Source organism: Psammomys obesus, unplaced genomic scaffold (genome assembly GCF_907164565.1).
Source record: "Psammomys obesus unplaced genomic scaffold, mPsaObe1.curated_primary_1811, whole genome shotgun sequence".
Lineage (NCBI taxonomy): Eukaryota > Metazoa > Chordata > Mammalia > Rodentia > Muridae > Psammomys > Psammomys obesus.
Genome location: NW_026595981.1, coordinates 23,686,671 through 23,698,552, shown reverse-complemented (window position 1 = coordinate 23,698,552; position 11,882 = coordinate 23,686,671). Strand labels below are relative to the sequence as shown.

General features: G+C 43.7%; 2 protein-coding genes across 5 annotated transcripts in view; both read left to right on the top strand.

The window, feature by feature from the left end:
• Positions 1 to 5,343: 5,343 nt before the first annotated feature.
• LOC129686381 (keratin-associated protein 4-11-like) lies at positions 5,344 to 5,976 on the top strand. Of its 4 annotated transcripts, XM_055620319.1 has the most exons (4): positions 5,344 to 5,540; positions 5,616 to 5,636; positions 5,712 to 5,855; positions 5,916 to 5,976. In XM_055620319.1, the coding sequence occupies exons 1-4, from the start codon at positions 5,344 to 5,346 to the stop codon at positions 5,974 to 5,976; spliced, it is 423 nt and encodes a 140-aa protein (XP_055476294.1). The 4 variants fall into 4 exon arrangements, with proteins under 4 accessions (XP_055476294.1, XP_055476293.1, XP_055476291.1 ...); XM_055620318.1 differs by having other exon boundaries at positions 5,344 to 5,495; positions 5,616 to 5,976; XM_055620316.1 differs by having other exon boundaries at positions 5,586 to 5,976.
• A 5,731-nt stretch (positions 5,977 to 11,707) lies between these two features.
• LOC129686379 (keratin-associated protein 4-12-like) overlaps positions 11,708 to 11,882 on the top strand; it is a 9,041-nt gene continuing 8,866 nt past the window's right edge. The window contains exon 1 of the mRNA XM_055620312.1: positions 11,708 to 11,865. Within this exon, the coding sequence (XP_055476287.1) occupies positions 11,708 to 11,865 (158 nt within the window). The remainder of the gene's footprint in view (positions 11,866 to 11,882) is intronic.

Below are 11,882 nucleotides of genomic sequence, written 5' to 3'. Positions count from 1 at the left end.
AGTCACGTGCTGGTCTGCTTTTAGTAGCGAAGTCACGTGCTGGTCTGCTTTTAGTCCTTGAGGCATCTCCATGCTGATTTCCATAGGGGCTGGACCAATCTACATTGTCCACCCGCAGTGTCTAAGGCTTGCCTTTCTCCATATTTTCACCAGCACTTATTGTTAGTGTACTTTTTTCCTTTTGTCCACTTTCCAGTCTTTCTTCCTCCCTTTCTTCCTTTCCTTCCTTCTTCTTCCCTTTCCTCCTTTCTTTCTTCTTCTTCTTCTTCTTTTTTTTTTTTTTGTGTGTGTGTATGTTCAAAGGATCACACCTGGGCCTTGTGCATACTAGGCTGGCATTCTACCACTGAGCTGTACCTTCCTTCAACATTTTTGTTTGTTTTCTCTCTGCCAGTCATTATGGCTAGAGTGTAGAATCTCCATGTAACTTTTTTTTCCCATATGTTTATTGACTATTTGTATATCAGCTTTTTGTCTGTCCACATTTCTGTCTCTTTCTTACACAGAAGGATACATCACCAGTTGGGGAATGGGCTTAGGCTTGAAAACTTAAATTGGCTTTTGGAAATACAATTTTTATTCAAACTAGAATTTAGTCTCACAGAAAAGGAGAGTCTTTCATTTGAGAAAGGACTGATATCCAGATTACATAATCAGCTAAAAAAGTATACCATTGAAAGAATAAATGGTCCAATCAGAAATGGACAAATGAACTGAACAGACACATCTTAAAAGAAGTACAAATGGCTGACTAATATGTACCATTTAAAATACAAAATATATTTCTCCATCAGGGAAATGCAAATCAAAACTAGGATGAAATTCCTCACCCCGGTCAGAACGGCTACCATGAGGAAAAGAAGCAACAAATGCTGCTGAGGATAAGGGAAGGGAGGGCCTTTCACCACAGCTGAGTAGGTAAATGAGTGGCGCCATTATGGAAATCAGTGTAGAAGATTTACCAAAAACCAAATACGGCAAACCATACAATCCTGTTTTATTACTCCAGGACTTATCTGAAAACAAACAAACAAACAAACAAACAAAAACCAACTGAATCAGTATGCAAATGATTTATCTACATATGCATAATTATTGTGGTGCTATTCTCATTGGCCAATATAATAGAATCAACCTAGATGCCTTTCGACGGATGAATGAATAAGGAAGTTATGGCACATATACATTGGATATTATTCAACCAAAAATAAGTTATGTCATATACAGAAAAATATCTACAAATATAAAACATTGTGGGGTTTCATTCTTTATTTTAAAAATGTTATCCATTTACATTTATTATATGTCAACCACATTAACCCTGCATTACCATTTCACATCCCACCCACTCCTGCAGTGGTCATTTTCCTCTACACAGATAGCCCTCCTTATGCATTCATGGTGTGTGTGTGTGTGTGTGTGTGTGTGTGTGTATAAACACATATGTAAGTATAAGACACATAAATCTGTATTCTAAATTCTGTATATGCCAAGCAAGTACTCTACCACTGAGCTATATACAGTCCAAACATTAGACTCTATATATGATAGAAAACACATGGTATCTATCTTTCTGAATCTGGCATTTGGCTGGAGAAACAGAAATGCTATACAGAGAAAAGTGCTGAACCTGTACCCAGCTCCTGAAAGGAGGGGAGCCAAAGCCTCAGCTGCATAGTAAGCCAGTGTGAGGGTTAACCTTGGCTGTCAACTTGACAACTCTTTCTCTCTTTCTCTCTCTCTCTGTGGGAGAGAGAACCTCAGCTGATGAATTGCCTCCAATGGATTGGGCTTTGGGCATGTCTGTTTGGCATGTTCTTAATTGATGATTGATGTGGGAAGCCACTGTGGGCTGGGCCACTGCTATGGCGTTGGTCTTTGGAGATATAAGAAAGGTAGCTGAATCTGAGCCTGGAAGGAAGCCAGTGAGTAATTTCTCCTGTGGTTTCTTCTTGAGCATTCCCTTTGCTGATGGGCTGCAACCTGTAAGCTAAAACAAGCTCTTGTCTCCCAAAGATGCTTTTGGTTGTGGAGTTTATTAGAGCAACAGAGAGTAAAGTCAATCAGCCCCTTACCTCCTAAGGAGAGTGCCTGGCCATCCTAACCCTGGGATAAGCCCTTCGTGCTAACAATCTTAAATCTAAATGTGGGGATTTGGTCAGTGATTCCTCCTGCATGGTGGGCCAGAGCTGAAGAGAGCATCTAGTCATCAGTCATTGTCCTGGGTGGGGCTTACTATTTGAGATGAAGCTACTTTGCGGGCCTATAAAGAAGGAGCAATCACAAGCCAGGGAGCCTGAGGATGCCCCAGTAATTGTCTAGGTGGGAAACAGACACAGAGATAGTCATGAAGAGGGAAAGGTCTGATCTGGACATGATGAGAAGTTTAGGGAGCAGAGGAGTAGGTGGTTGGCAACACGAGTGAAAATTTCAGGTAGAAAGCTGAGATTTGGGCAGGGGCAAATGGAAATGTTACAGATAGTTCTGATCTCCAGTGAGCCATGTGTAGCTCTGAGTCATCAGGTCCTGTAATGGGATCACCAGGGTCTTTGCCCCATTAGCTGGGAGTTCTTTGGCTCTCTCCTATGACAGGAAAAAGTACAAGTCTTTCCTAAGAGCTGTGTCTACTTTCTTTAGAGCAGTATAGGCTACAGGCTGAGGCCACCACACAAGCCTCCTAAAGAGGTCCAATCACCAGCCCACGTCACTGGTCTATATTACCCTGGCTACATAAATCTAGCAATAAGGACCAGACTGGGATGTAAATAGGCCAATCACAAAGGAGCCTTGTAAAAGCATCATGATTCCATCGAGCTTAAGTGCTGGAGGGCAGAAAGGGAATCTTGAAGTCAGTGCATCTTTACCTGGTTCTTGAATCTTCCTCAACAACACCAACTCATACTTGAAGACCCTCCACTGACTACGCAGGGCAACCCATTCCACTAGCTGACCTCACAGGGTGAGTCACATGTTTTTCTCTGAGATGCTCACTTACCCTCCCTGTATCAACACCCCACAGTCATTTGGGGCAAGTCCCTCATTCAGAGCATTTCATGCTACATGCCATTGATTTACTCTAGTTTCTTGGGGCTCAGTTTCCAAAGTTTTCCCACCAGTTACTCATTGTCACATTAACTTTAGTCTACATATACTACACTTATTTCCATGGTTCTGGTCTCTGGAATTAAGCTCGTGTTGCAGGTGGGTTCTGACTGCTTAGAGAAGAGGGGAATTATTTATTTTGCAGAGTCAACCCCACACTTCCATGAATGCACGAGTGTTTGCACACAGGAGCTTTAGTGTCTCAGGGTTTAATGTCTGCAAATGCTTGGCAGTGTGAGCTAACACTGCGCTCACTATGGTGCTGAAATACCCAGGAATTTGTTATTATAAACCACACCAATCTCTTTGAAATGCACAATGTTACCTCTACACCAATAGGTCTCAAAATTTTTTCTTCCTTTTTTTTTCTATGTCGTTCATGTTAGCCACACATTGATGATGATACAGCCTAGGTTATATCAAACTCATAGATATCTTTTAGCCTCCGAAGAGCTTTTCAGCAGCCTAATTGCTAAGTGAGAGTACAAGCATGCACTACTATGCCCAGTTTCAACCCATTTCTTCTCCTACATCCAAGAATAACTTGCTAATTTGATCTAAATTTTATGCCTAGCTAAATGTTGATGAGGTTGGGTACAACCTCAGGGACTATAGGTATTTAAAAAAAACAAAAAACATCTTCCAAGAAGTTTAGATGCAATCAGTCCTCATAGTATTGTTCACCTTCATGGTAGTAACGTAGTTAGTTGGTTGGTTAGTTAGTTAGTTAGTTAGTTAGTTAGTTAGTTAGTTAGTTAGTTAGTTTTGTTCTAGTTAGTCTGTTTGGGGATTTGACACTGCCTCTGAAATAATCTGAAACTCCTACTAGTGTTTTCTCTCATGACCAAAGCATTTGGAGAAATGATTCTGCCATTCAGCACAGTTACTCTTTCTTAACATTCATAATCCCCAGACATTCAGAAAAATAGAGTTTACGGGAAGAGTGAAATCAGACTGCAGATGTACTTGAGTGTTCTTAGAGAGACCAGCCCAACAGGGGCATTGTTGTCCAGAGTGCTGTACAGTGAAAGACAGCAGGAACCTGAAAGTTCATGGCATAAAACCAGGATCTCCTCCCTCAGGGCCCCTTGACTCCAGAGATGGAACAGTGTAAGAGGCAGTCAGAGTTGTTTTGTTTTGTTTTCTTCCAAAGAGTCAGCAGCTACAAGTTGAGTTAGGCATATTTTTCAGTCTTTAAGAATGTACTATGTTTTCAGAGTGAAGACACCAAGGCAGATGTCCTCTGTGTTGGAAATCAGTACCTATCATCTCCTGTTCATGGAAGATAGAACTAGAGAGTAAATGCTGACTGACAACCCAGACGATAAAGCAAAAGAGCATTGGGGCCTTTTACAGTACCAACCCAACATGGCAGGATCCACATTAGCGAAACAGACAAGCACACACTGTGAGCAATGGTGGGTGGGCAGGCAAGCGTATCTTAAAAAAAAAATGGGAACTGTGACAGTGTGGCCAACTGAAGCCAGAAAGACAATACCTAGTAGTGAAAATCAGCTCCACAGCAGCGAGTGGAGGGGCCTGGATCTCGTGGTGAAGCCAACTTCCCCTGAGATGCCCTAAGGATAAGTTTGGGGTATTTGTGCTCAGCAAAAAAAGGAAATATCAAAATGTCATGTCTTAACTATTGTATCTGAAAATACTGCTGCGTTTCCCATGAGAAAGTCTAAACACTGGACCGTGAATCACAGCTGGCAGGAGATAAATCAGTGCCGTGTTTTTCACATTCAAACTTTTTTTTTTTTTTTTTTGTTTTTCGACAATCTGACCTGGAGCAATCAGACTGCACCATGAGCTTATTCCCCTGGGTGATCAGGGACAAGTAAATACAAGAATCATTGTCCCACCAGGATAGACAGGCTAGGCCATGTGAATGGAGACTGATGTGTAGTATATTCTAGAGGCAAAATGTCACATGACAGTGCCCTTTGATGATGTTAAGTTGGAAAGGTAATTCAGGAAGTCTGATGTGAATTCTAACACAACAGGAAGAGAGATTGTGTTTCCTACACAATCTGAGAACGTAACCAGGAAAACAATCTTGCCTAATTCTATAATCATGTAATATTTATCAATACAAACAATAACAAGGAAAGAATGCTGTACGTGAGGACACCAGCCCCTCTGCAGGGTATAAAAGGGGATGTGGGCGGGGAGACTCCCACTGTCAAACTTTCCAACTACCTTCTTGTAAACCCACCCAGAACCTCCACCTCTGACACCATGGTCAGCTCCTGTTGTGGTTCTGTCTGCTCTGAGGAGGGCTGTGGCCAAGGCTGCTGCCAGCCCAGCTGCTGTGTGTCCAGCTGCTGCAGGCCCACCTGCTGTGTGTCCAGCTGTTGCAGACCCAGCTGCTGTGTATCCAGCTGCTGTAGGCCCAGCTGCTGTGTATCCAGCTGCTGCAGGCCCACCTGCTGTGTGTCCAGCTGTTGCAGACCCAGCTGCTGTGTATCCAGCTGCTGCAGGCCCAGCTGCTATGTGTCCAGCTGCTGCAGGCCCAGCTGTTGTCAGTCTGTGTGCTGCCAGCCCAGCTGCTGCCGCCCGAGCTGCTGCATCTCTAGTTGCTGCCGCCCTTCCTGCTGCATTTCTAGCTGCTGCCGTCCCACCTGCTGCCAGCCCAGCTGCTGTGTGTCCAGCTGCTGCAGGCCCCAGTGCTGCCAGTCTGTGTGCTGCCAGCCCACCTGCTGCCGCCCCAGCTGCTGCATCTCCAGTTGTTGCCGTCCTAGCTGCTGTGTGTCCAGCTGCTGCCGCCCGTGTTCTGGTGGTTCCAGTTGTTGTGGGTCCAGCTGCTGCAGGCCCACCTGTTGCCAGACCACCTGCTGTCGCCCAGCATGCTCTAGTTGTTCTTGTTGCTGAGGGCTCTCACCCACAGTCTCCTGTTCTTCACTAACCAACAACCCCTCTGTAGACCACCTGTGAGCTGAATCCTAAGATGCCAGATGTAAACCCTCAATTCCAGTTAGTTTGCTGGTTTTGCCTACAGTATATCCTATCAGTTACTCTTGTTACTCTTTCTCTCCTATATGAACACAACTCTGAATTACCTTTAGATTCCTTGAAACTATTATGTGACCCTCATGAAAATACTTGTTATCTGCCCCATTTCCAAAACGGAGTTATTCCTACACCTTAAATAAACATAGATTTATGTGGCCAAATAAATACAAAGGCATTTTGTCTTCTTTTCCCTTTCTGTTGTCACCTATCAGCTTTTCTGTAGTCCATCTCTAAAAACAAAAAACAAAAACAAAAAAAAAAGACCACATGCCACAGCCAGCTTTTTGCCTGCAGAAACCTTCATTTGGAAGCCTAAATATGGATGTTTAGAGCCAGAACCTGGGATCCTTCCTGCAGACAGCCTTCTACAAAGAGCAGGCTTTAGGCAGGAGAGTTCGGACCTCGGCGCTCCTGCACGCCCTAAAGGAGATATCAGCGCGTACTGTGCTGAAGCAGGCTGAGTTCAAGGGGCTGCAAGAAGTGTGTGCTGCTTTGCTGTGTTTAGTAAAAGCGGAAACTTAAACGGGAACGTTTGCAGGAAACATTAACAAGAAAAGGCCCTCCAGAAGAGCCTGGGAGTGGAAATGGTGTGTGCCTTCCGTAAGTGCCGACCCAGTTGACATCGTTTGGCAGGGAGCTTCTAGAATGCAAGCAGGACTGCAGCCCTTCCTTTCTTAGAGCTCAAACAAACCTTTTCTCTCCCAGAGTGCTTTTGGTTTGGTGTTCATCACAGCAACAGAAATACTACGACAAATCCCAGTGGAGGGCCTGCCTCCGTAAGCTATAAACCTCTCCTGCTGATCCTCCTCTTGAGGGTTCACAACACCTCCTAATGTTGGTGCTCTGTGTTACAACACCCAGTGGTTAACCCATACCATTTGGTGGATGCTCCGAATAGTCAAAGCACAACAACCACATATGCCACGAAGTGAGCATAACTCAGGCCGCCTTTGAGGTTGTCAGTCTATGAGAGTATAGAACACTAAGCAAAAGAACTGAAATTCAAAATGTCTAGAGTGGCATTCTGCCGTAGAGCATTAAGAAACAGCAAAACTAAACTTCATTGCTGTGAGATGCCAACCTAGGTAACTGAACTTTTAATTAAATAAATTTTAAAAAGACTACTTCAAAAAATTTGACTAGTGAATCTGTGGCGGAGGGAGAGAGGGAGATGGAGTCAAGAAGGACAAGTGGGAACTCTACTTTAGGATGCAAAGAGTCTCCACTGGGCTTTGGGTGGGTAGATACTGGCTTAGTAATTATTTCCTATATTACACATGAATATTTCATATATCTTCCAGTATACCTGTGTTTTTGTAATAACGCTAAATGTGGGGCTCTCTAACCACCGTGGCCAGCAGAGTAACAGTCTGTGGGAGGCAAGAAAACAGTTTGGTCAACATGACTAAATAGCCGGTGTTGATTCAAACTTCCGGAGTCTGACTCTGAGTAGTTTATTTTAGGTGCATTTAAGTACAGCACAAATTGGTGAAAGCTTTCCTGGTGATAGTTAACCTGATTCCTTACGTACAACAAAGCACACACAAATCTCCTCGAGGAACAAAGCAAGCTAAGTAAAGATTGGATGTGACTGCATCGAAACTCTTCCTAAAGTCCGGGTGACGTTGTCCGGAAAGATGGGTTCTATAGATTGAGTGCATGTGACAACTTCTGTAAAGACAGGTTCTATAGATCGACTGAGGAAAACAAGCTCATGATAAGGGGAGGATCGATGCGGTCTTGGCCACACAGGTAGTGCAGAGGTCAGCAGGCTATTAATCACACCTCCTCTCATCCTTCTGGATGGAGAACAGGCCATGCACCACTTCCTTTGAAGGAACGACTCTATGTGTTTAACATTCCAGCTTCCCCTTATCTGTGAGCACAGAGACTTCCTACAACCAAATACTTACAACCATCTGGGTGTAAGTAAGTGACATGTAATGACTTTTTTTTTCTTTTACTTTTATTAATTACACTTTATTCACTTTGTATCCCCTATAACCCTCCCTCCTCCCCTCCCAATCCCACCTCCCCTCCCCCTTCTTCACGCATGCTCCTCCCCAAGTCCACTGATAGGGGAGGTCCCCCTCTCCTTCCTTCTGATCTTAGCCTATCAGATCTCATCAGGAGTGGCTGCATTGTCATCTTCTGTGGCCTGGTAAGGCTGCTCCCCCCCCTTAGGGGGAGGTGATCAAAGAGCAGGCCAATCAGATTATGTCAGAGGATGTAATGACTTTTAAAGAGCAAGGTGAAATTAAATCGGCAGTAGGCAGACACTGTCATTACCTCACAAATCGTTCTTAGCATGCATCATTTCCACCATAGGCCCAACAATATTATTTAAATATATGTTCTGAAATATGTAAGTGAAGCTTAAATTTTTTTTTACTATAAAGTAACATAGATGAATCCAAAATAAGGTTTACTTTTCTCTCTGTCAAAAATAGCTATTTGTGTCTCTATTTAGGTAAAGATACAAATGGAGGAAAAAATAAAAAGCCAGAATGAACCCCTCCTACGGGCAGTATATTTTAGCTACATAGAGAATACATAGGAGGTATTTATTAAAGAGATGGACTGGGCATTTACACAGCATACGTGATACCTAACGGGGAAAGTCTGGTTTGTTTGCCGTGCATTTAAAGTAATGATGATCACCAGGCATTGGCTTACTTACATTTTCAAATGAAATTGACCCAATTCTTAGAATCGATGGCATATGCAAATATCAGCCACACCCATTCCCACTCCCGCCATGTTTATCAGAGTCCTTTTGTTATGGTGTCGTAAAATGACAGAAAGATAAACAGCCCAAGAGGAAGAATTCTGTAACAGGAAAAAAAAATTGATCACCACCTTTTACTCGGTGTGATAAAAGAGGTATCTGTCAGTGTGCTCCAGAGGTTAAGTATCAATTCTACTTAAATAGATTGTGGGCAGAATTTATCCAGTGTGCGGAATGGTGATGGTCCCACCTCTGAGTTTCCTCTGTAAGGTCACTCAGTGGAGGGCCTATCTATAGTAATCTTTCACTGTGCTTCAAGCTAGAGCAGTTTCTCTTATCCATGTGAGTCTGTTGGTGTTGGTAATAGAGTAGCTTACAACAGAAAAAAGTGTTAAAGTGCTTAAAGTTCATTGTTTGTAATTCAGAACGGTTTCTCTGTTAGTCACATGCCATTAATTAAAATTTCATTATTCTGCAACCTGTTTTCTTAGTTGAAGTGGACACAAATGGATGTGATATGGACAGTTAAAGGAGTTGGGTCTCAGACATCAATGCCCATTGAAAGAATCTGAGAAGATGGAAAATCTTTTGAGCTCCAGGCTTTATTCCAGACCAATTCCATAAGGACGGTTCTGGGCAGAAGCCAAGACTGGCCAGTTCGCAACACTCTTCAGGGTGGCTCCACCATGTAGCCAGCTGTGGGAACCACTGGCTCAGGGACTGGTTTTATCTTTGGGGCTGGAGAGATGACTCAGCCATTGCTGTGCTTACAAGAGTTCGGTTGGAGGATCAGCTGTGTCAGAGGATTTGGAACTTGCCTTTAACTCCAGCTCTGTGTGATGTCATTGACTGGCTTCTACAAACACCTGCATACACATGCGTATACATATATCCCCACACCTCCTACAAATAAGAATACAAAACTGAATATTGACTATTGAGTCACTCTCCCCCCCCCCCCCGCAAAAGCCATAGAAAAATAGATCTTAAAAAGTAATATATTCTGCTGTTTTAGGTATAAGGGAATGTCTTTCTTTTTTAAAAATATAATTTATTTATTATAATTTATTCACCTTGTATCCAGGCTGTAGCACCCTCCCTCCTCCCAGTCCCACCCACTGTCCCCACCCACCCTCCCTCTTCTCCTCCTATGCCCTTTCCTTAGTTCCCTGAAGGGGAGGACCTCCTCCCCTTCTGTCTGACCCTGGCCTATTAGGTTTCATCAAGGCTGGCTACATCATCTTCCTCTGTGGCCTGGCAAGGCTGTACCACCCCCCAGGGGTAGGTGAACAGAGTCAGCCGCTGAGTTCATGTCAGAGACAGCCCTGATCCCCTTACTAGGAAACCCACTTGGAAACTGAGAATCCTATGGGCCTTTTCTGAGGCGGGGGTCTAGGTCCTCTCCATGCATAGTCCTTGGTTGGAGTATTGGTCTTTGCAGGCCCCGCTGGGCCCAGGTTTTTTGGCTCTGTTGGTCTCCTTGTGGAGTTCCTGTCCTTTCTAGGTTTTTCTATTTCCCTCTTCTTCCATAAAGATTCTGGCACTCTTCCCAAAGTTTGGCTATGAGTCTCAGTGTCTCCTTTGATACCCTGGTGGGTAAAGTCTTTCAGAGGTCCTCATGTGGAAGGCTCCTGTCCTGTTCCTTGTCTTCTCCTATTTCTGATGCCTATCCTGTTGCCCTTCTGAGTGAGGTTTCAGCCTCTTTCCTAGGGCCCTCCTTGTTGGTTTGCTTCTTTAGGACTATAGATAGATTTTAGTATGTTTATCCTATATTATATGGCTAACATCCATTTATAAGTGAGTATATACCATGTGTGTCTTTCTGCTTCAGGGTTACCTAACTCAGGATGATCTTTTATAGTTCCCATAATTCGCCTGCAAATTTCATGATTTCTTTGTTTTTAATTGCTGAGTAATATTCCATCATGTAAATGTACCACACTTTCTGTATCCATTCCTCAGTTGAGGGACATCTAAGTTGTTTCCAGATTCTGGCTATTAAAAATAAAGCTGCTATGAACATAGTTAAACAAATGTCCTTCCTGAATAGAGGGACATCTTTTGGGTATATGCTCAGGCATGGCATAGCTGGATCTTGAGGTAGTACTATTCCTAATTGTCTGAGAAAGCACCAGATTGATTTCCAAAGTGGCTGTAAAAGGTTACATCCCCACCAGCAATGGAGGAGGGTTCCCCTTTCTCCACAACCTCTGCAGCATACATCATCTCTTGAGTTTTTGATCTTGGCCAGGAAATGCCTTTCTTAATGCCTTAAATTTATATAGAAGTCTCAATAACTAACAAAACACCTTTCGTTGGTGCTTTTATTTGTCTCTGTCTATCTTTTATTAAAATATTAGGCACATATATGTGTTTAAGTCTGTGTACGAGTTTGTGTACATTCAGCAGAGGTCTCAGTTTCTTAGACTGTAAGAGATACATTCATGGGATGGCATCAACACATTTCTGGCCTACAGGTGCAGCAGGCCATACAAGATGAGAAGAAAGTGAAGAGAACCAAGATGCACAGGATGTCACATGTCAGGCAACGGCGCCCCTGGAAGAAACTGAAACAGGAAAGACACCTAACTGGTGGCTCAGTAACAGCAGACAATGAACATACCAGGAAAAGGAACTTTTTTTCTTTGTTTTAAATCCACCTTGAAAATTTAACCAGGAAAAGAAACTTGCCTAATTTGGTAATTACCTATATTAATATAAACAATAACAAGGAAAGAATGTTGCACGTGAGAATAACAGCCCCTCAGCAGGGTATAAAAGGGGATGTGGGCAGGGAGACTCCCACTTCCAAACCTTCCAACAACCTTCTTAAACTCACTCAGAACCTCCACCTCTGACACCATGGTCAGCTCCTGCTGTGGCTCTGTCTGCTCTGAGGAGGGCTGTGGCCAAGGCTGCTGCCAGCCCAGCTGCTGCAGGACCACCTGTTGTCGCCCCAGCTGCTGTGTGTCCAGCTGCTGCAGACCCCAGTGCTGCCAGTCTGTGTGCTGCCAGCCCACCTGCTGCCGCCCCAGCT

What these genes read in the sequence shown, in the direction of transcription:
- LOC129686381 (XM_055620316.1), top strand. Translation starts at nt 5,344, where the DNA reads ATGGTCAGCTCCTGTTGTGGTTCTGTCTGCTCTGAGGAGGGCTGTGGC. An exon ending in TGCAGGCCCACCTGCTGTGT is followed by an intron (nt 5,541 to 5,585) that starts GTCCAGCTGTTG and finishes CAGCTGCTGCAG; the next exon opens with GCCCAGCTGCTATGTGTCCA.